The sequence below is a fragment of the Oryza sativa genome, chromosome 3, assembly GCF_034140825.1.
Source record: "Oryza sativa Japonica Group chromosome 3, ASM3414082v1".
Classification (NCBI taxonomy): Eukaryota; Viridiplantae; Streptophyta; class Magnoliopsida; order Poales; family Poaceae; genus Oryza; species Oryza sativa.
In genome coordinates, this window is record NC_089037.1 from 25,102,075 (window position 1) to 25,122,639 (window position 20,565).

At 41.1% G+C, this 20,565-nt stretch overlaps 2 protein-coding genes across 2 annotated transcripts; both read right to left on the reverse strand.

Moving 5' to 3' along the window:
* Positions 1-11,651: 11,651 nt before the first annotated feature.
* Positions 11,652-13,547, reverse strand: LOC107276234 (pentatricopeptide repeat-containing protein At2g42920, chloroplastic). Its single transcript, XM_015773269.3, has one exon. The coding sequence runs from the start codon at positions 13,353-13,355 to the stop codon at positions 11,784-11,786; it is 1,572 nt and encodes a 523-aa protein (XP_015628755.1). The 5' UTR covers positions 13,356-13,547; the 3' UTR covers positions 11,652-11,783.
* A 106-nt stretch (positions 13,548-13,653) lies between these two features.
* LOC4333518 (guanine nucleotide-binding protein subunit gamma 1-like) lies at positions 13,654-18,074 on the reverse strand. Its single transcript, NM_001418377.1, has 4 exons — positions 17,721-18,074; positions 14,342-14,394; positions 14,163-14,207; positions 13,654-14,078 (listed from the first exon to the last, which is right to left on the reverse strand). The coding sequence occupies exons 1-4, from the start codon at positions 17,817-17,819 to the stop codon at positions 13,994-13,996; spliced, it is 282 nt and encodes a 93-aa protein (NP_001405306.1). The 5' UTR covers positions 17,820-18,074; the 3' UTR covers positions 13,654-13,993.
* Positions 18,075-20,565: the final 2,491 nt, after the last annotated feature.

The following is a 20,565-nucleotide window of genomic DNA, read 5'->3' on the forward strand; positions in this document are numbered from 1 at the left end:
GTTGGGTGGTTTCCACCTATGACAGAAAAAAAAGAGGACAAATTAGAGATGGTTTCATAACATCTTTGACGGGTTGGATCTGTATGGCCCGTCACAGGTATCTAGTCACCTGTGACGGGTCGAGATTGGAACCCGTCAGAGGTGTTCGAGTCACAGGTCAAGAATGGAACCCGCCAAAGGTGTTCTATTCTCGACCCGTCACAGGTGACTAGATACCTGTGACGGGCCGTTGCCGGATGGCTCACCGATGACGGCATCCCGTAGAACCCATCAAAGGTGACTCTTATCACTGACCAACACTTATGCCTTCACAGGTATGCCGTCAAAGGTGTGAGGATCTGGCGTAGTGGCACCAGTTTATTACTCCACCGCCGTTGGCATCTTCCAATTGATTGGAATGGTATATATTGAAGTAAATTTTACTAGTGTTACCTTTAATTATTTTTTATTTGGCACATCCCAATCAACTTTTGATCAGCGACGACGCATATATATACTACATCGACTATTATATATTTTATCATGAAACAACTCCCATCAGACATTGCGAATGTTTCATATTGACATAGAAATTAATAAAAAAAAGATTACAACCCTAGAGATTATAATCAGGAAAGAGAAAAACACAAGCACATCACCACCACAAGTTAACAGCACAACCCGGAGAAGGTGCTAGCACCGAACCGATCGCCACTAAACGAGACCGAACGCCGCTAGACCTACAAGGGGGTTGCAAACGCCGTGCTAAACACTGACTCCACACAAAAGAACAACGACTCACATAGAGGGGTTGAGTTGAGGACTTGAGGGAGAGGGTGAGAGAGAAGGAGATTCACTCATCCCTTGCTCCAACTTGATGACGACAACAAAAAAACTCTGACGATCAAACCGAGAAAAGACGGTGATGTTGAGGAACAAGAGATCTCCTAGATGACACCTCCAAGAAGGCCATGACACTAGAGGCGCCATCGTCACCCATCCACTGGACTTTCACCTGCAGCACCCTTACCAAAACCTATCATCGCCCCCCCAAAGCTTCACCACAGCACCAGTGTCCCACCGTGGACCAGCCCGCACTAGCCTTCGTCGGGTCTTCCATGCGGCCAACGACGCCTCCCACACCGGTTGCTAGCTCGGCCATCGTCGGTGCCGCTGGCCACCGCCAGCTGCTTCTCATGCCATCGCCTCACAAATGGTAGACTGTTGCTGTCGCTGAACGCACCAACCACTAGCCACCGCCGACCTCCCTACCATTGCCGGTCACGCCGATCTCCCCGCATTGCCCGTGCCATCCTCCCGCTATCATCCACGCCATCCTCTCTCCGTCGTCGCTGGTCGCGTCGATCTCCCACGCCTACTGCTCGAGACTGTCACCGCGCGCTGGCCGCTCGAGGCTATCGCCTCATGAAAACCTTCAGATCCGGCAAGGACACACCGTGGGGGCTCCAGATCCGGTCGTGGCGGCGCCGGCCACTGCCCCTTGCCATGGGTGCTCCAGATCTGAACACGGTGGCACCAGGTCCACCGCCTCTCTCCCCGCCTGCACTATCACGTTGCCTTCTCTACGCCACGCACGCTGTCGCGCCGCCTTTCCTGTGTCAAAGGCGGAGCTCCACCGGGGGATGGCCCGCTGCCATCCCGGCTCACCGCTCGACTTTCCTACGGCATGCTCCGGTGGCGACGAGGTGGAGGGGAGGGGAGAGGAGTGCGGCGGTGGCTGATAGGGTTGGCCCTCGAGCTGCCCTCGCGTGGACGGCGCGGGATCAACATATTATGCATGTATCTGCCTTGTTCCTGTTGGTTGAGAATGTCTCCTCGATCGATCTAGCACCTGCCAGAGATGAAATAGACCATACATAGATATTCTCATGATAATGAGTTAATTTATTTTATTTGTAATTTTATTTATTAATTACATTCTTGCAAAGAAGTAAAGGGCCCTTTCTATGCGCTTCAAAAATCAAATAAATTTGAAGAATTAATGGGGCTCTGTAAGTATGATATTGACATGCACAAATTAAATACAATTCCAAGTATTTCTCGATATCGATCTTATACAAGATATTGACCGGTATAAATTAACGGACAAGCGCAAAATCAAGAGAGTGACACAAATATATCAGATCGAACTCAGATGATTTATAGATCAATTATTGTCCCTTCATCGAATTAACGTAGTTTTCACGACGACAACCCTAAATAAAAGTCGCTTTCGAAGGTGTGTACATCAGTACATGTACCATCACTTTCATTTGTTTTAGGCAAGCCATATATATTTTACAGAGAAAACGTACGTAGTTTTCACATATCCGACCTAACCCATGCTTTGTATAAACTTAATTAACTTGACCTGCATTAGCTGTCCTTTTTTTCTCTAAGATATTCTTTGCCATTTTTTGGCGTTTGTCAAGGCATTGTCGTGATGAAATAGCAAGTGTGTGTGTGTTAGATCAGGTGTTTCTCCCAACATATTCAGGAGTCAGGACTCCTTAATTTGCACTGCATGCATGAGTTTTACAAAATTAATAATTTTGTATATATAGATATAGAGATTAATTAATGGTTCGAGTTCGTATGAAAATTATATATTTGAAAAAAAAAGGCACGATAATTTTGTGTATTACTACCTCATGCATGCATGCTACTACCTCCATTTTAAAATAATTATATTTTTAGAAATCTTTAGACATATTAATAGGACATACAAAGACCACAATAAACCCCACATGCATAAAATGAAAGATAGGTTAAGGCAGACAAAGATGGAATGATATATATAGGGGAGCAGGATATCCCCATCTAACTAATTAGATGTATTTCACCTTACTACGGATATATTTTTGGAACAAAATTTGAATGGTAGAAATACAATTATTTTTAGATGAAGGTAATAATTAATATATCGGTCAATTAGTATTTTTAAGTGTCGTTGCATGTGTACGTAATCTGCATATTGCACATATACATGATATTGCTACCATTTGCATATATATGCATGCATACCTGCAGCCGCTTCGGTTTGTCCACATATTAAACAAGGGTGGGGCCATGGAAGGTGCCATATCATATTTAGATTCCCGGGGAACCACTAGCAAGAAAGGAACAGATTTTGCTGTGTCAACAGATGCACTGTATATTTTTGCAAATTGCTATAGCCGCCCGGCCGGCTCCACATCACCTAACTGCGACGACTGTTTTAATTTTCTTCTCTTGGTAGCTAGCTAGCTTCTGCATAAATCTAGCACTTCATGCGCATCTGAATGACGTACTGCTGCAGATTGATATTTTGATGGTACCATTATTCTTAATTTATGCATGCTTCCTTCCCTTCAAAATAAGAACCGGATACAAATTAAATATGTATACCTTTGTAAATGAATCAAAGTAATTAAATGAAAATAGCTAGCAGATTGCTCATCCATTGTATATTGATTAAATCAATATCATTAATTTTAAAGCTAGCTATCTCTTGAAGGCTTTTTTTTCATCATGGTACTGGGACAAGACACAAGAGGCGGTTTAATTTGCTGCTTGTTGTTAGTTGAATTGCTGGGTTTCAATTTATTTTCCTACCGGGATGCGGTCAAATGGCCCATTAATTAACAATTTTCTACCTCTTGTCAACCTTGCTATGCATCATTGCATGTTATTTAGGTGAAGGACAGCATGGTATATACGAAATATGATAGCTACAGTACGTATATATGTTATACTCAGGTCAGAATCCTTGCCCTCCTCATGACTTTATATTTCAATTTAATTCTTTTTAATTCCAGCAGATCAGCCCTGTTAATTCAATATATCTTTCATAATCAAATACGATTAATAACATTTATATAAATATAATAAAGTTGTGTGAGAGAAGACATTGAAAACCACAATTTCCATGTTTGTGCGCGCGCGCCCTATCGGTTGGTCTAATAAGTAAAAGCAAAAGCCAAAATTTGAATTTTCAAATTTGATTATTCTGAAATTGATTGTAAGATGATTTCAATGTAATTTCTTTTTAGCATTGGCTTTTAAATCACTACGAATAAATATATAATATAGTTTTACCTATAAATTAATTTTTATTTCTTAATAAGCCGTTTTGGCTTATTAGGGGATATGGGTAACCGACGAGGCTCTGTGTATCTTTGCTCTTGTAAAGAGTTGGGTGTGGCAGCATGTTCTACATCCAGTTTGAGGAGAAGGGAGTATGTACTGTTTGAAATTGTTTTATACGTACATGGTGTCTTCTACAAATGCGCATATATAGGTGGCTAATTTTTGCATTTGTTTTTTACACTATAGTGTATTTATTCGCAATAGTCGTGTTATATGCATGACAAGCACAGTTCATCCTTATATATAACCGCAGATCACAAATGGCATCTTTAATTTAATTTCTTCAGTACACACACCTAACTGGATCTGCTTGAAGATTGTAATAAACACTTCACTCTGTTGATCAGCTTTGCAGCTAGCTAGCTTGAGCTTCTTGTACACTACATAGTTTGCATGTGATTAATTATAGATATATATATTTCAGTTAAGAAAATGTACACATATATATAATCTTTAAGAAAAATTAGGGGCGCGCGGAGCTAAGCCCTGTTTAGTGGGGTCCAAAATCCTCTATTAAAACATTAATAGTTTCGGTTTAAGTTTCACCATGCCACGCAATGGAGCTGATCCTGGTGATATTTTCAGCTAGCTTTCCTCAGAGAAAAATGGATGTCGTCAGGAGATAGAAGACATTCATCTTAATGCTTGCAGGCATAATAATCAGAAACCATGAAGCCAGCGGTCGAGTGGTCGACCTCGTGAACAGATCAAAAGATCACGACGTATTATATAAACCTAGGGTTTTCGTCAGTCACGATTAATTATATACGATCGAGTAGTTATCAGCAATTTGGACCATATATCTACTCATCTTAATCATATCTCGGTCGTACGTATTCTTCCAGTACGTACGCATGTTTCTTTTAGATGCTTCTAGACTAGCAGCAGCAGTAATATATATATATATATATATATATATATATATATATATATATATATATATATATATATATATATATATATATATATATATATATATATATATATATATATATATATATATATATATATATATATATATATATATATATATATATATATATATATATATATATATATATATATATATATATATATATATATATATATATATATATATATATATATATATATATGCATATATGCTAAAGCAAACTACCGCGATCAAAAGGTTGCTAAAATGGAATTAAGCAAATTAACCAACGGACGGCAATAATTGAAGCTACCTGTAAAACCCTAACCTAATGTAAGACAGTGACAAATAGTCAGTAAATTAAGAAGCTAGTGCCCCTAGATTAATTAGGCATAAATACACCTAAGTAGCTAGGGCATGCATCGCAAGATAGTGATTGCCTGTGAAAGGAAAATCTAGGTTCAGATTCGCCATTCGCTGTCAGGACGTTAGTTTATGCTCGACGCGATGGGCACAATATGGACCCCTGATGGTAGAATTGACCTTGCTTTTGAGTCTAATTAAGATCGGCTAAAAACTGCTATATACTCCAATGGATTAACTATATATATTTCAGGGGTTGTTGTACAGAGTGCGATAGTACATTATTATTCTAGTGCTGATCCTGTGTTACTACGTTTAAGTTTTTGTCTTGATTTGTTGAGCTGTTCTCTAGCTTGTTTGTTCCAATTAAGTGAAGGGGCCAGAGATTTGCAACTTGCAATTTAATTAGCTTTTTTTTTACCTTTAGGTACTAATAATGATGCCGGCTCGATCAGTTGGTGCATTGAGATTTTGAGAGAGACGTGTCAAATAATTACACCCTCTGTTTCAGATGATAAGATATTTTAATTTTGTCAAAGTTGAACTGCTTTAAGTTTAACTTTAGACAAATATAGTAATATTTATATTATCAAATTAGTTTTATTATATTAATAATTAATATATTTTTATAATAAATTTATCTTGCGTCGAAAATATTACTATTTTTTTATAAACTTGGTCAAACTTAAAACAGTTTGATTTTGATAAAAGTCAAAACGTCGTATAACCTGAAACAGAGGGAGTACATATTTACATCTGTTTGATCAAAACTGCATCACGCTGGGGCTTAAACCACGAAAGAGTACATATAATTAATACGTTGCACTGTGGCAATCGACTTCATCGCCGAGCTCCTCCACGCTTCCCCGCCGAGGTCTATGGCATCGATGCGGGAGAGGAATGCAGCGGTGAGGGTAGGGGATAGAGGGCGGTGGAGGAGAATAGGTCAGCCGTCAGCGCTGTTGGGTCGGGAGGGAGGAGGGGAGGGCCTCGGCACCGGCAGGGAGGAGGAGGGCGCACGGATAGGAGTGGCGGATGGGACGGAGAGAGGTTGCATGTTGGGAGTGGGTAGGCAGCAGAGAGAGAGATGGGATTGGATTAGGATGTGTTGTTGTGAGAATGCCCTCATACTTTTTAAGATACAACACTGTCCCTAGAAATGGAAATTTCTCTCCTTCAGATTGTATTTCATATATAAAGATATGGTTTTTTTTGTAAAATTTATGATAAGGATGAATCTTAATTTAAAAGGACTGGTTTGCTATTTCCTAGAGTATTAAGTGTCTTTTTGAAAAAAAACGCATAGATGCAGAACCTGCCACACCTGGTTGATGGCACCGGACACGAGGCAAAGCTTGGAAATTGTTGAACATCAGGCTAACTGGAGAATTGCTTATCAGCAGTCAAGCTCACCCGCATGAGGAACCGAAAGCAGCAAGAGGTGACGTGTAATTCAACGAGATAGCCGTAAAAAAATTCAAAAAACTGAGAAATTCGGTATGGGTACACTGCTTATAAGCTGATGATATGCTTGTTAGTCTCGATCTATGTTGACTATCCTATTATTGTACCACTACAAAATCGGTTTTTCTATAAAAGGGGGCAATTAGGTTCCATGTGGGTCATAAGTGGTCGCGCTAGGAAAAACCGGTCTCCCGGGGGCCGGTTGATGGACCGCACGCAAATATGCATTATCGCGTGTGACCCACTTAAGTGACTACACGCAATAATGCAGCCACATCGCGTGCAGTTGGGCAGCCTGGCCGCACGCGAAGATGGTGATCTTCGCAGACCATCTCGGATAGGCGGGCCAGCCTTTCGCATGGGAAGATGCCTTTCGGCCCGCCCGTAAAAATACTTTCTGTATTAGTGTAGGCTACAAGCCCACTATATATATATATATATATAATTGTTGCTAGACATTTATATATGAGATTTTTTTCCATCCTATAATTGTATATACATTTATATACAGTTGCTAGATAGTGACCACCATATAATTGCTACTAGTCTATGAGCTTTAATATACGAAGTTTGGTCTATGAATTTTGGGGTTAACAGAGGCTGAATTACGATTCTCCAAAAGCAAAATCTGATCGAAAGTTAGCTGTAGTAGACTATAAACGCAATATATGCGCAGAGAGTTGCAGACATGCATGCATGAATTTGTGTGGCAGTCTCTGTCGACCGTTGAAGCAAGAGGAATCTTGCCGTTTGTGGCTCGCATCGCCTGAGCACCTGTGCTAATATCTAAATGGAGCCCATCGCCATTGTTTGCTACAGGAAGCTATTAGCAACCTGAAAACTGCTGCTCAATTACCTCGCTCGTTCGATCGTACATGCTCACACATAAACTAAAGACAGATAGACCTGCAGCACCAGAAAGAAAGATTTGTTGGGCCCGAATGCTCGATCGCTGAAATTAGCAAGAGATCACGGGCAGCCATGCCATTGGCTGTGTGGGTCAATCGGATTCTTTCGTCTTTTCTAAATGTTTTATGTTGGTATGCGTCTCGTCAGCGTCTGCATTTGGCCCTACAGCTAGTCGATCCCTGCATGACTACAGTTAAACAACAAGGACAAATAATGGCATTAGTAGGGAGTGTACTATATATATGATAGTACATTAGGGAACTTGGAAATTAAAGTTGACAATTCTGCATAATGCGCTGCACACAGACCGGCCAGGCCTGTTGATGGTGACTGATTTTCGTATGACACGAGCTGATTTTCCCAGGAACACATATGCAGTGTCGGCCAAGAGATTCAGTTAGTTGGCTAGCTTCAGTCTGGTGACTCATGAGTTGTCCTCCAGAGGACAAAATTGGGACTGATACTATATCACTGTCCTAGCTAGCTACAGTATATGCCACGTGGACTTCAATATCATGGCTAAATCAAAGAGATTGAAGTTGGAGCTGCTTGGTCATTTTCTTTAAGCTTAGCAAGGATGATTTTTTTTATGGGTCTCAGTAGTTATAGGATGTTTTTGTTCAAAAAAGTAGTTATAGGGTGCTAGTTGTCGGTGGTGTGTGAATTGGGTAGGGTCTTCATGTGGATTAATTCTAATCTTTTTCCTCTAATTAATCGTGCAGTTGTAACCTGATACTTGTTGGAGCTTCTGCCATTTGCTGGGCTCTATGGTTGAGTAGAAATGGTATAGTTTTTGACAAATCATCATCTACTTCCTATATGCAGGTAATTTTCAGGGCAACACACTGGCTCCGGTTTTGTGCACAGCTACAAAGGTGTGATGATGATGGGGAGTTTCTAAAGGTTGCATGCCGCAAATTGGAGTCGATGGTTATGCAATTTTTTTCCTAATTATGGATGGAGGTTCACAAATAGACTTGAATAAATGTGTTCTCTTTATTTTGGCTAGGTTTCCTCTGCTTTTGTTTGGTGTGTTCTTTTTAATTTGAACTATACTATTTCTTTGAGTGCTACTTTATAATAATTGGTTGTAGCTCGTTTTGAGCAAAGGCCGGGATGTTATATTCTATTATCTAAAAAAAATCGTGCAGTTGTAAAGTTTTAGTACATTGTTTTCTCGTAAATTGGGTTAACTCTAGAAATCCTTACCCTTTTAGAGATTTTCTTTGAAACAAAAAGGATGGACGCTTCAACATCTAAGGCGCTTGCTCACTTGGTTCGGTTGTAACAGCTTGCCCTACAGAACTACGCTCTACGGATCCCATTCCATCTAATATGACATGTAGTCCTACTTACACATAGCATCACACTTACACTTTAGTCATCGTTTCATGTAAAAAGGTTAATCCAGTAAAAAAGCAAGTGTACATAACATTGATAAGCACATTTTAATTGAGACAAGATATCACACACACATACCTGCATAGCCACATAGGTAAATGTCCAATAATACGCTCCAAGTATATAGACATATAGGCAAATGTCCAGAAATATGTCCTCTCCCCTCTTAGGATATGGACGTACGTCAAGTGCCACGCGCAACCACACAGTCGAGCCTAACACATTCGACGAATAGGTCCACTTACATTTTCGTGCTCGTTTCATGTAAAAGAGTTAACCTAAAAGTAGTATATGGTTGGTGGGAGAAGGCTTTATAAATTTGTTTTACTCTTGCTCAACTAGCTATTCAAGGTGTGGTGCTAATCACATGCACACAACACTCATATGCCACAGAATCACATCCTAATTAGGTCAGGATAATGCATCGACTTTAAACTTTGCTGAAAAGGAGGAACACGGCCATGTAAAAGCGAGTGTCACCTTTTCAGAATAACTTCGGAGGAAATATTGTCAAGCTAGCATATATATGAGAAGGTTTAACATTAGAATGTGCTTACGTGTTTATTTTAGATAAGTTTTGTCTCCATTTGATTATTTGCAGTTTTATGGTATGGCAGCCAGGGTTTTCCTACCACATGGTAATTAACCAAGTTTACCATGAGGCTTCGGTAGTGGAAACTCCCGATAGTATCTACTCCCTCTATCCCAAAATCTCTCCATCTCAAAATGTAGGTTTAAATTTTATCGTAAATATAACAACTTAGGACATGTAAAAGACTTTCATCACTTTCATACTACCCCTCCTATCCTTTAGTTTTATTATTATAGTACAAGCCTATATCTACCCAAGTTAAATAATTAAGTCTTTCTACCCCTATTCCCTAATTAATATAAAATTGCTATATTTTCAGAATGAAAGGAGTAGTTTATAGTACAATTAGGTGAGAAAAAAAATCAAAGTTGATATCATATTCTGCAGCCAAATGTAAATTGGAACTTAAAAAAGAAAAATAATTAACAAATGCGCTTCACCGAAAGAGAGCACTATTCATGAAACCCATTTAGGTCCACTTGAGAGGAAAATGTGATTCCTTCATTTTTCAGTGTAGAAAATGTCATGTCAAAATTTTTAGCATGATTACTATATTATTTTACATTTTTCTAGATTTTTCCTATTTTTTCTAAAATTATACAATTTCCTGAATCTTTTCTACTTGTTTTTCTTTGTTTTCTGCAATTTTCATTTCTCTAAATAACATACCGTGGTTACCTCCACTTACCGTATGGTTACCATCCATGCATTACTGTGATGGTCGAGGAATTTTAAAATTTTTGGATTAAAAAAATTAAAGACGAATGTTGCACGATTTTTTGCGGTAGCTAAGGATTGTAACTACTCGTATGTAACAAGATACGGCTATATCCATTCTACAATGCAGGGGCTAGGATAATAATATGTATCCCATCCTCTTGAAAAGTTGATAAAGCTGCAATTGTGCATACGTTTTGGACCAGCAAAACTTTCCTGTGATGGGCTGGCCCTCATACTCTTCGTCCCTTGATTTGTTGGTAGAAGTGTAGAACACACGGGAAGCAGAGCCCAATTCGAGCTATTATTTTTCTGATTTCGTAACATGTTCTATGTTGCATGTGAAAATACATCATCTAATGTACTCCATTCGTCCCACGAAAAATCCATTCCATCCCGAGGTGGATTAATAAAGTGAGAATGACTAAAATGCTCTTAATCATTGAAAAAATAGTAAGAATGATGGGTAAATAAAGGGTATTAAAGGTATAAACTTCTCGTTTTACGTGTTGATGGTAGGTAGAATGGTAGAAGTTGGTTTTTTTGGACAAAATTCAAACTCTAAAAGTTGATTTTTTTTTTTGGTGGAGGGAGTAATAATAGTATTACTTATCTAGGCATGTAACAAGGACATCACTAATCTTGTTTGATCATTACTTTTCACAAATGTTGGTAGATGCCCAATTGCCCATCCATTACATCCAAGTTTGTATTATCTAAAAAATACATCCAAGATTTTATCACGTGATAAAGAGTAGATTTGAGAAAATCATATTTTGTCAGAATTTCATTAGACTACATATTTAAGAGTTTGTATTGTAGAATTTCAGGTTTTGAGCTTAAGTTATCATAAAACTATATGTTTTAAACTATATACAAATCACCCACAATGACAAACGAGTCCTACTTGCACTCACGAGAATTACTAGTTTTTTGATGTCCAACATCCGTATCACGTTTTCGTGTTCTAGGTAAAGTTCACAATCTTTGAGCATCTTATAGCAACATTTCCCTTATAATGTTTTATCACAAACTTCAAGTGTTTTTACATGGAAGACCCACTTGTCAGGTAATGGTGCATGTGAAGGTGTAGCCTAATAAAACATGTAGTTTTACAATAATTTGAGAAAAAAGATGTGTAGTTGTTCAGTACAAAATATTATTAAATCTATAATTTTGCAATAGATTAGACAAAAACATCTGTAGTATTCAGAAATTCGCTCTTAAGTAGAATTATGCAAAATTTACAGGTCGATGCTTCTATACATTTTACAATCTTGGTTTATGTGCCATCTTAACTTTTTAGCTGTGACCTGAAATAATTAAGTCGCAACATTTTTAGCTGACGAATTCGTGCACAACACCATCCACCTCGATCATGCTACATCCGGGCACCTTGCCCACGCCTTCCTCCCTCATCCTCCCCCTCACCGCGGCGCCGCGCCGCGCCTCGCCGCCGCGCGCCAGCGCGCTCGCCGCGAGCACGTACGCGCCGCTGTCGCGCGGGTCGCACCGCACGGCCTCCCTCGCCGCGCGCGCCGCCGCCTCGGCGTCGCCGTGCAGCCGGCACCCGGACAGCAGCGCGCCCCAGACGGCCGCGTCGGGCGCCACCGGCATCGCCGCGATCGCGCCCTCGGCCTCCCGGAGCCTCCCCGCCCTGGCGAGCGCGTCGACGAGGCAGCCGTAGTGCTCGACCCCCGGGACGACGCCGTGCTCGCTCGCCATCGACGCGAGCACCGCCTTCGCCTCGTCGGCCATGCCGGAGTGGCCGTACGCCATCAGGATCGCGATGAAGGTGACGTTGTCGGGGCGTAGGCCGTGAGGCCTCAGCTCGGAGAACAAGGCGGCCGCTTCTCGCCATTGCCCGTGCACTGCGTGCCCAAGCATCATGGAGTTCCAGGACGAGAGCTTGGCCTGGCCCCGCGATCTCGACGCGTCGAACACCTCGCGAGCCTTGCGTATGTCGCCGCACTTGCAGTACATGTCCACCAGGGCGGTGACCACGAGCGCGTTCATGGCGACGTCGTGCTTGTCTATGTAGGCGTGCACCCACGCGCCCTGCTCCAGCGCGCCGAGGCTGGCGCAGCAGCCGAGGACGCTGACGAGCACGTTGGCGTTCGGCTCCACGCCCTCCGCCTGCATCGCCGAGAAGAGCTCCACGGCGTCGTGGCACCTCGAGTCGCGGGAGTAGGCGCTCACCATGGCGCTCCACGTCGCGACGGTCCGGGCCGGCATGCCGTCGAACACCGCCCGCGCCTCGTCGACGCGCCCGGCCCTCGCCAGCGCCACGATCGCGCTGTTGCACGCCACGGCGTCGAACGCCTCGCACCGCGCGAGCAGCGCTATCGCCTCGTCCGCGGCGCCGCGCGACGCGTACATGGCGATCACGGAGTTGCGCACGTACGCGTCCCCGCCGAGGCCGAGTTTGACCACCATGCCGTGGAGCCCGGCCCCGTCGCCGGCGCGGCCGAGGCGCGCGTACGCCGCGAACAGCGACGGGAACGTGCGCCGCTCGGGCGGCGTCGGCGACCCGAGCATGTCGACGAACAGCGCCACGGCCGCGCCGGGCCCCGGGCCGTCGGCCAGCGCGCGTATGGCGGTGTTCCACATGAACGCGTTGGGCCTCGGGTGGTGCCTGACGAGGCGGGCGGCGTAGGCGGCGTCGCGTCCGTCGCCGGCACAGAAGGCGACGGCGCGGCTGGCGGCGATGGGGTCCCTGGCGAGGCCGGACTTGACGAGCGCGGCGTGGAGCTGGCGGAGGTGCGCCATGGAGGCGCATTGCGTGTGCAGGAGGGTGAGGGCCGGGTGGGATGCGAGGAAGGCGGAGATGGAGGCCGACGAGGGGAGGAGAGGACGGCTGCTCGCCGGCGACGGCGACGGCGAGGAGGGAGACGAGCAAGCGCGCGCCATTGCTGTGTAGTTTTGGATAAGGTCCCTTCACTTGTGGCCTATGAGAGTTGAAGAGAGAGAACCAGCTGCTTATTGGGCTGGGCCTCTGTGAGCTGGGCTTCTCTTGAATGGGCCAGAAGAGCTAGTGGAAAGTTAATGCGATCCATGAAAGAGCCAGTTTCTTTCACATCAATGCAGGATTCAGAATTCTTGTCAAGATAGAATCAGCCATCATTCTTCAGAAATGGTGTTCACAAGATTCAGCATGGTAACTAACTGAACAAGGGTAGAAACATCTAAAGAAATGTCAGATAGAACTAACCTCACAGCCTCACAGGGAATATTTTTTTTAGTCAAATGTTGCAGTTGAGAGATCCCATACTTTAACAACAGCAGAAATGCAGCCAATCAAACTAAATGCACAGAAAATTTCAATACGAAGAAACTTGTCGAACAAAGATTAAGCTAACTCATTGCTGCCACTTATGTATTCCACAGTTCTCTTCTCATTCTACTCCACTTTCTGATGCCCATACTCAGTACAGTAAAAGAATTTCCCCCCTCACCTTTAATGACTAATGACATTCATGCTGGGAAGACCAAAAACAATTTACAGTTTGCAGCAATCATTGTCTGCCCTCGGTGTTGCTTGCCAAGAATCACAAAAACCAGCATTTGCATCTGCGCAGATCTTGCGGACCTTCAAACCATCTGTCCCAAGACTGGCAAGCAGGCCCAGTAGTCCTGCGGTAACAGAAAGAAGCGGCATAAGAGTTCTGAGGCAGAGATATTTGGATAAATTTAGAAATAGGATGTTTATGTCGTTACACTGGAAGTAGAGGATCCGCTTTGCTCTCCGCTGTTACCATAAGCCTGGTAAATGTTAACAGTGCAATCAGTAACTAACAGTAAAACCACCACAAAAGATGCTTTTTAAGCAGGAAGACGAGAGCATAAAATGTCTGAAAGTAATATTAGAATTGGTGAAGTTTTCTTCTAGCACGTACTCTTGCAATGCTGCTGACACCTTATCCGTTTTATCAAGCTCTTCAAGTTCCTCCTGCATACAATGAAGTCACACTGAGAACATTTCAGGTTTGGTAGGGATTAGGGAAAGGGAAACCAGAAACATTTTAAAGGAAAAAAGGATCATTCTTTCATGCTGTACAGAATTCTATATCTGAAGAAGAAAAAGGAATCCCTGCCAGCTCTACAGATAATTGTGTAAGAATGGAGAAGGAACAAATCTAGTCCATATCAGCACCATTGAGAAATTTAAAATGATTTAATTTGGAAATGTGTGCCTTATTCTGCTATGCAAGTAGCTTTCGCGTTGCATTCATATAATGTGCAGCTAATACACAAGTTGGGGCTGTTCGAAATAAATTTGTCAGAATTCTACACAGATGAAATAGATTGGCCACACACTCCACCTTTGCACTGCAATCCAATCTATTCCAAAATGCAATCAGAGCAGCCTAAAACAGCAAACTGTATATAGGTTTAACATAAATGACAAAATATCGAGATTTAACAATCAAAATGAAAATGATTAACAACAAGGATTCCTAACAAGTGAACTTTTAGTAATAGTATTATTAGCCATAGTTCTTAGGTGATGAAAACCAAAGGTTTCTACTTGGTTATGTGAAGAAAGCTTGTAGTCCAATGCAGGTATCATGTGGGACCTCCAGTCTGCTAGGCACAAGGAGGCAGCAAACTCTACTAAGAATAAGTTGTATCTGATTAGGAGTCCTTTAAATTTGGAATTGTTTAGATAGTTAGTTAGGGATAACTTGAGTTGCATTCAACTTATTATAGATAAGTTGTGTACTTGTGTTAGTTCACATTGTTCTGAGGAGTCACGCCAGCCCTAAAGGCAAGTAATAAAATAATCTAATTCCACTATTCTCTTTCTTCCATTCCAGCCTCCTTGGCACTCCACCCGACCACAGCAGCGCAGCCACACCATCGAGATCCAGGGCCACATCCAATTACTTCACATGATTATGCACTTCATCAAATCCCTCCCATAAACATGCCTGCCCATGACAGCATGTCATCTTCATGTGATCCAAATGTCTATGATTTTGGTTTTACTTTCAGTGCGAGGAGCCTCAGGTGTGTCTGTTAGTGTGAGCCATACTTACTGATAAAAAGATTGGCAGTTGAGTTAACCAGTGAACGCACTTTAGTTCATTTTCTTCAAATATAAATGCATAAATTTGACGATAAATTAGGAGGCCAGTGAACCATCAATTCTATGAAGTGGGTTAGTAGGCTAAGACCCACTAAATTACGTGCCCCAGCCATACTTTGGAGCGCATGGCCATGGTCCATGGATCTCGATACACATGGACAACAGGTTTTATGATCATTGGGAATTTTCTTTTTCTTATGCTTGTTACCACTTCTTTTTATCAATGTGATTGTATATCACAAGTTTGCAATAAGTGTGGCTATGTATACCCCTGATATAGAGACCGAGTGAGATTCTTCCATTATCTAAAGAAAGGTGATAAACACCCATTAGTCCTTGGTAGTTTTATTTTCTAGTTACTTTATTTACTCAGTTGAGTATGGTAAACTCACAGTACATGACTTCAAAGGTCACTTTCCCATCTGAGTATGTGACAGATCCGATGTTGACAGAAGAAAGAAGAAAACTTCCTCCAATGAGAAGGAATGAGAACTACAGTGTGATACTGTACCAATTGCAACAGGATTTACTACAAAAACGAAAATGAAATTCTATTGTGTGGTTCATTAAATTGATTCTATTTGTTCACTGTTGTTATTTCAAGACAGACTACAGTACGATGTTGACAACATCATTTACCACCCAAAAAAAAACTCTAAAATGAAGTTCTATTGTGTGGTTCATTAAATTGATTCTATTTGTTCACTGTTGTTATTTCAAGACAGACTACAGTACGATGTTGACAACAGCATTTACCACAAAAGAAGAACTACATTTGCATTACGACTTACTTGTATCCTCTGAAACTGGTACCCATGTGCATAATGAAGAGATTTAACACAAAATACTAAAACAGTTTTATAGAACAAACAGATAAACATTCTTCTAGAATGATTGTTCTCCTTTCTCTTCACAATCTTGATTCCTCAATAGTGAGTACAGAGCATATGATAGTATTCATTTGGCGTCTAATTCTAAGAACTTACAAATTAAGCATTTTGAGTGATGCACATAACTAAAATGGTTAGCTGATTACTCAAAGAACATACAGACAAGTTCCTTTTTATTTGTTGATAGAGCAAGGATATATTGCAGATGTCATTTTTGCAAAGGGGCAATCATGTCAGAATGCCCCTTACACATCATAAGTACTGTAAAATAACACAAAAACAGATAGAACTATCAAGTAACAGAAAATAACTATGTCAACAAAAATTAGTGAATTCATAGCGGTACTTTCCTGTACCAGCAGTGAACAAATTGGCTAGCGAGTCATGCTAAGGTTTCGCAGCAATCAATTTCATTTACCATTTCATAAATCCTAGTGTTATTTTAGAGTTTAGGAGAACCATTTATTCAGCAAGCCTTTTGATCCAACAAAAAACTAGATTGGATCTCACAAAACAAACCAGAACACATGGCTACCCATTCTAAACAGGTCCCCAGGAAGGGGCATCAGTATTCAGTAGTATCCCTGAAGCAGTCTTCACTCTTGAGTACACTGTCAGTCCCCAATCATTAGATGACACAGAAGAGCACTTTTGTTTCTCTGGGCTCTGGTATAGATCCTTAAAAAAAAAAAGAACTCTACAAACTACAAATAGTCAGGCAGGAAATACTAGAAAAGAAAAGGCCCACAAAAAGGTACGGAAATAAATATTTTTTTGTTTAGGACAAGCAGGCTCTGCACGGCGACCATGCACATGCGCTTGACTTCTCTGCTCCTCTCCCCCCACATTTCCTCACCCATATGGGCCGCCATGGGGATCAAGCAAGTTCGGACAGAAGGCAACAAAAAGAAACCTTGGACAAACATGGCGAGCGCTTCGTGCTCGGTCATATGGGAACATGGGATTGGAATCATTGAACATGATCGAGCCGAGCGAAATGTTAGGCAAAAAAGCATAGCATGCATTTTCGTTAATTTCGAGGCGGAATATGCGGCACCTTTGCAGAGGAGAATTGAAATGCTCTCCTCCATTAATTTCACACCAAATAATCCCCATAACAGAAAGTCCTAAAGAAACTATTTTTCTTTCCTTTTTCCCCCTTTTTTGCTATATACTCCTAGATGAAATCTAACCTTTAATACTGCAAGAATTCTGGAACCAAATTTGGGAAGAAGACCGGTAATGCTAGTCGACCAAGAAACAAGGGAGGAAGAGGAGAGAGAGAGGGAGACGGACCTCGAGAAAGCGCGCCTCTTGCTCGAGCTTCTTGAGCTCCGCCTGGATCCGGTGCCGCCCCCGCGTGTCCCCGGCGTCCCCTCCTCCTCCGGCCTGCATCACCGCCGTTCGATCCGGTGCGGGTGCGGTGGTGCGGGTGGGTTGGGCAGAGCAGCAAAAGACGAGAGAGGAGAGAAGTGGAGGTGGAGTTGTCACGGACGGAGGGCGGGGTGGCGACGGAAAAGGTTGGTTTTTTTTTCTTTTGGCTCTGTCTCTGTCTCTCTCGCTGTGGTTTCTGAATGATGGACGACGGGAGTACGGGACGGATCTTCTGCCTGCAACTTTCAGACTTGGGAGTACAGGTTTTCAGTTTCAGTTTCAGGTTCAGGTTCAGTCGAGCGAGACGCTGCATGTGTCTTATACTTTTCCCATTGTCTCTTTCTTTGGCCCCGTCATTTCGGTTATTTTTATGTTTGTAAAATCAAATTTTAATTTTTATAACTTAATTTTAGAGTGACAAAATCCAGTAAGATATACTCCCTCTGTCCTACGAATAACCAACCTAGTACCGGATGTGACACATCCTAGTACAACAAATATGAATATGTCACATCTAGTACTGATTTTTTTTTGACGAAGGGAGTAGTAGGACATTGATTTTGCAAACAAGTAGTTTATATTTAATTTATGTTTTTTAATCGTAGTTTGTTTCATAATATTTGCTTCTGAGTCACTAAAGACACGTATATAAAAACCTTACTTAGGAATTTACATTTTTAAGTTGCTAATAATTTGTATGGATAAACCTAAGTATGTGTGAAACGATGGGACTGTTGATCTTCGTTTGCGTTCGTTTTTCTTTTCTTTTACTCGTTTGGCTCTTCCGTAAATACATGTTTTATATTATTTTTTTTGCTGACGTAAACAAAATACATTTATCTCATGTATATGTTTTTTTAACTTCGCCATGGGTGTCATGACTCATGAGCCAGTCCATGAGTCCATCGATCCACTGCTTTGATCAAGAGCTAGATGCGGCAACATTTCATCAAAGTCATAATCCACGAGCATAACGATCATGACATCAAGCAAATTTTCTACCAGGTACTCCTGTCGTATCGGATATATGATGTTTTTATTAGATAACAATAGGTGAACAATGAATCCGATCAATTTTATTGATCTCAATATGTCCTCTTTTACAGTGTATGTATACATGATGCCTAGGATTCTCCTAGGATTTAGGGGAGATTTAAGCCTCTGAATGTGGCTATTTATATGTCACAAATGCTCCTTAAAATGACTTTTACAAGATTGATGATTCACTTGATTGCTGCAATTGCTGCCCTTTGATAAGATCAAATATGACCTAATGATGCTTTTGTAACACTCCTCATTTTTATCGAGTCCATCTTGAGACCAACTTGTTCTTTAGTTCCTTTGAAAAACCCTGTGGGAAAAAAATAGAAATAATGTGATTGGTGATTACTCTATCAGAAATATGTAATGTTTAAGGGGTAATCCATGCCTTGTTTTATGTCTAGAAAAATCCCTGTGAGGAAAACATGAGATAAGGCATAAGCTTGTATCTAACATTGTCTCATTAAAAACTTTGTATGAGAAAAACCGGATGGTAAATCTTACATGTTTCTGATAGAGTAATCACTAATCATATTATTCTTATTTATTCACACAAGGTTTTTCTAAGGAATTAAAGAACAAGTTGATCTCAAGATGGACTCGCATCATTAGGCCATATTTGATCTCATCAAAGGGCAACAATGGCAGCAATCAAGTGAATCATCAATCTTGTTACAACCATTTTAAGGAGCATTTGCAACATATAAACAACCACATTTAGAGGCTTAAATCTCCCTTAAATCCTAGGAGAATCCTAGACATGTATACATACAAATCCTCTCTATAAAAGGGGACGTATTGAGATCAATAAAATTGAAGGGATTCATTGTTTCACTGTTCACCTATTGTCCTCTAATAGTTTTGTAAGCATGTATCCTAGGGGGCGAGAATTAATATAGGAACTTTAAAAGAAAGAGTTCAGTTACATATTAAGGGATCCTTCAGGGAAAAAAAAGTAGAGATGAATTTTAATAGATTTGGATCCTATAAGAAAAATAATCCTATGAGGCAATTTATAACAAAGAATTGAGTCCGTGATTCCAGTGAAATGGCAATGTTTCATGGGAATTTTTCTTATGCTCCATCCAAATGGTTATCTATGTAGTTTTTTTTTAAAAAAAAATGCATTCCTTTGGATTCAAGTGTCATTACATTTTAATCATATATATTTTTCGTTTATGCATGTGTTTTGAGAATTCATGTATTCCAAAAGAGCCGTAATACATTACGAAAGAAAGATCTTGAATTGAACTTTTGTTAAGGCATGATTTTCACAAATCACGAAGTATATACGAACAAAATATGTTCATGCATGCATATGTTTAGTATTCATCATTTTTTATGCATGGCATATAGCAACGCTTATCCCTACATAAGCGCATATGATTGAGAGATGATGAAAGGAATCTTGTGCTCTGCATTTGTTTACATGAGATTTGGGCACACGATATATGATGAATGATTGAGCAAAACCTCGCAACATGCCAAGCATGTTCATCTATATATAAAAGAAAAGAAAAGAAAAATGCCAGGCATGTTCATGAGCTTTTCAATATTTGCATGTGATCGAGCTAGGCGCATTAATAAACTACATATGACAAAATGTGATAGGCTTATTGGCATGCACTGTATACACATATAAAAACGCGAGAAAGTGTCGTCTTGTGTTCTGTCTCATCATGCATCACCATGGTCGATGCACTAATTTTGTTCTCGAGATTTAGTA

What these genes read in the sequence shown, in the direction of transcription:
- LOC107276234 (XM_015773269.3), bottom strand. Translation starts at nt 13,355, where the DNA reads ATGGCGCGCGCTTGCTCGTCTCCCTCCTCGCCGTCGCCGTCGCCGGCG.
- LOC4333518 (NM_001418377.1), bottom strand. Translation starts at nt 17,819, where the DNA reads ATGCAGGCCGGAGGAGGAGGGGACGCCGGGGACACGCGGGGGCGGCAC. An exon ending in AAGAGGCGCGCTTTCTCGAG is followed by an intron (nt 14,395 to 17,720) that starts GTCCGTCTCCCT and finishes CATTGTATGCAG; the next exon opens with GAGGAACTTGAAGAGCTTGA. An exon ending in GCGGATCCTCTACTTCCAGT is followed by an intron (nt 14,079 to 14,162) that starts GTAACGACATAA and finishes CTGTTACCGCAG; the next exon opens with GACTACTGGGCCTGCTTGCC.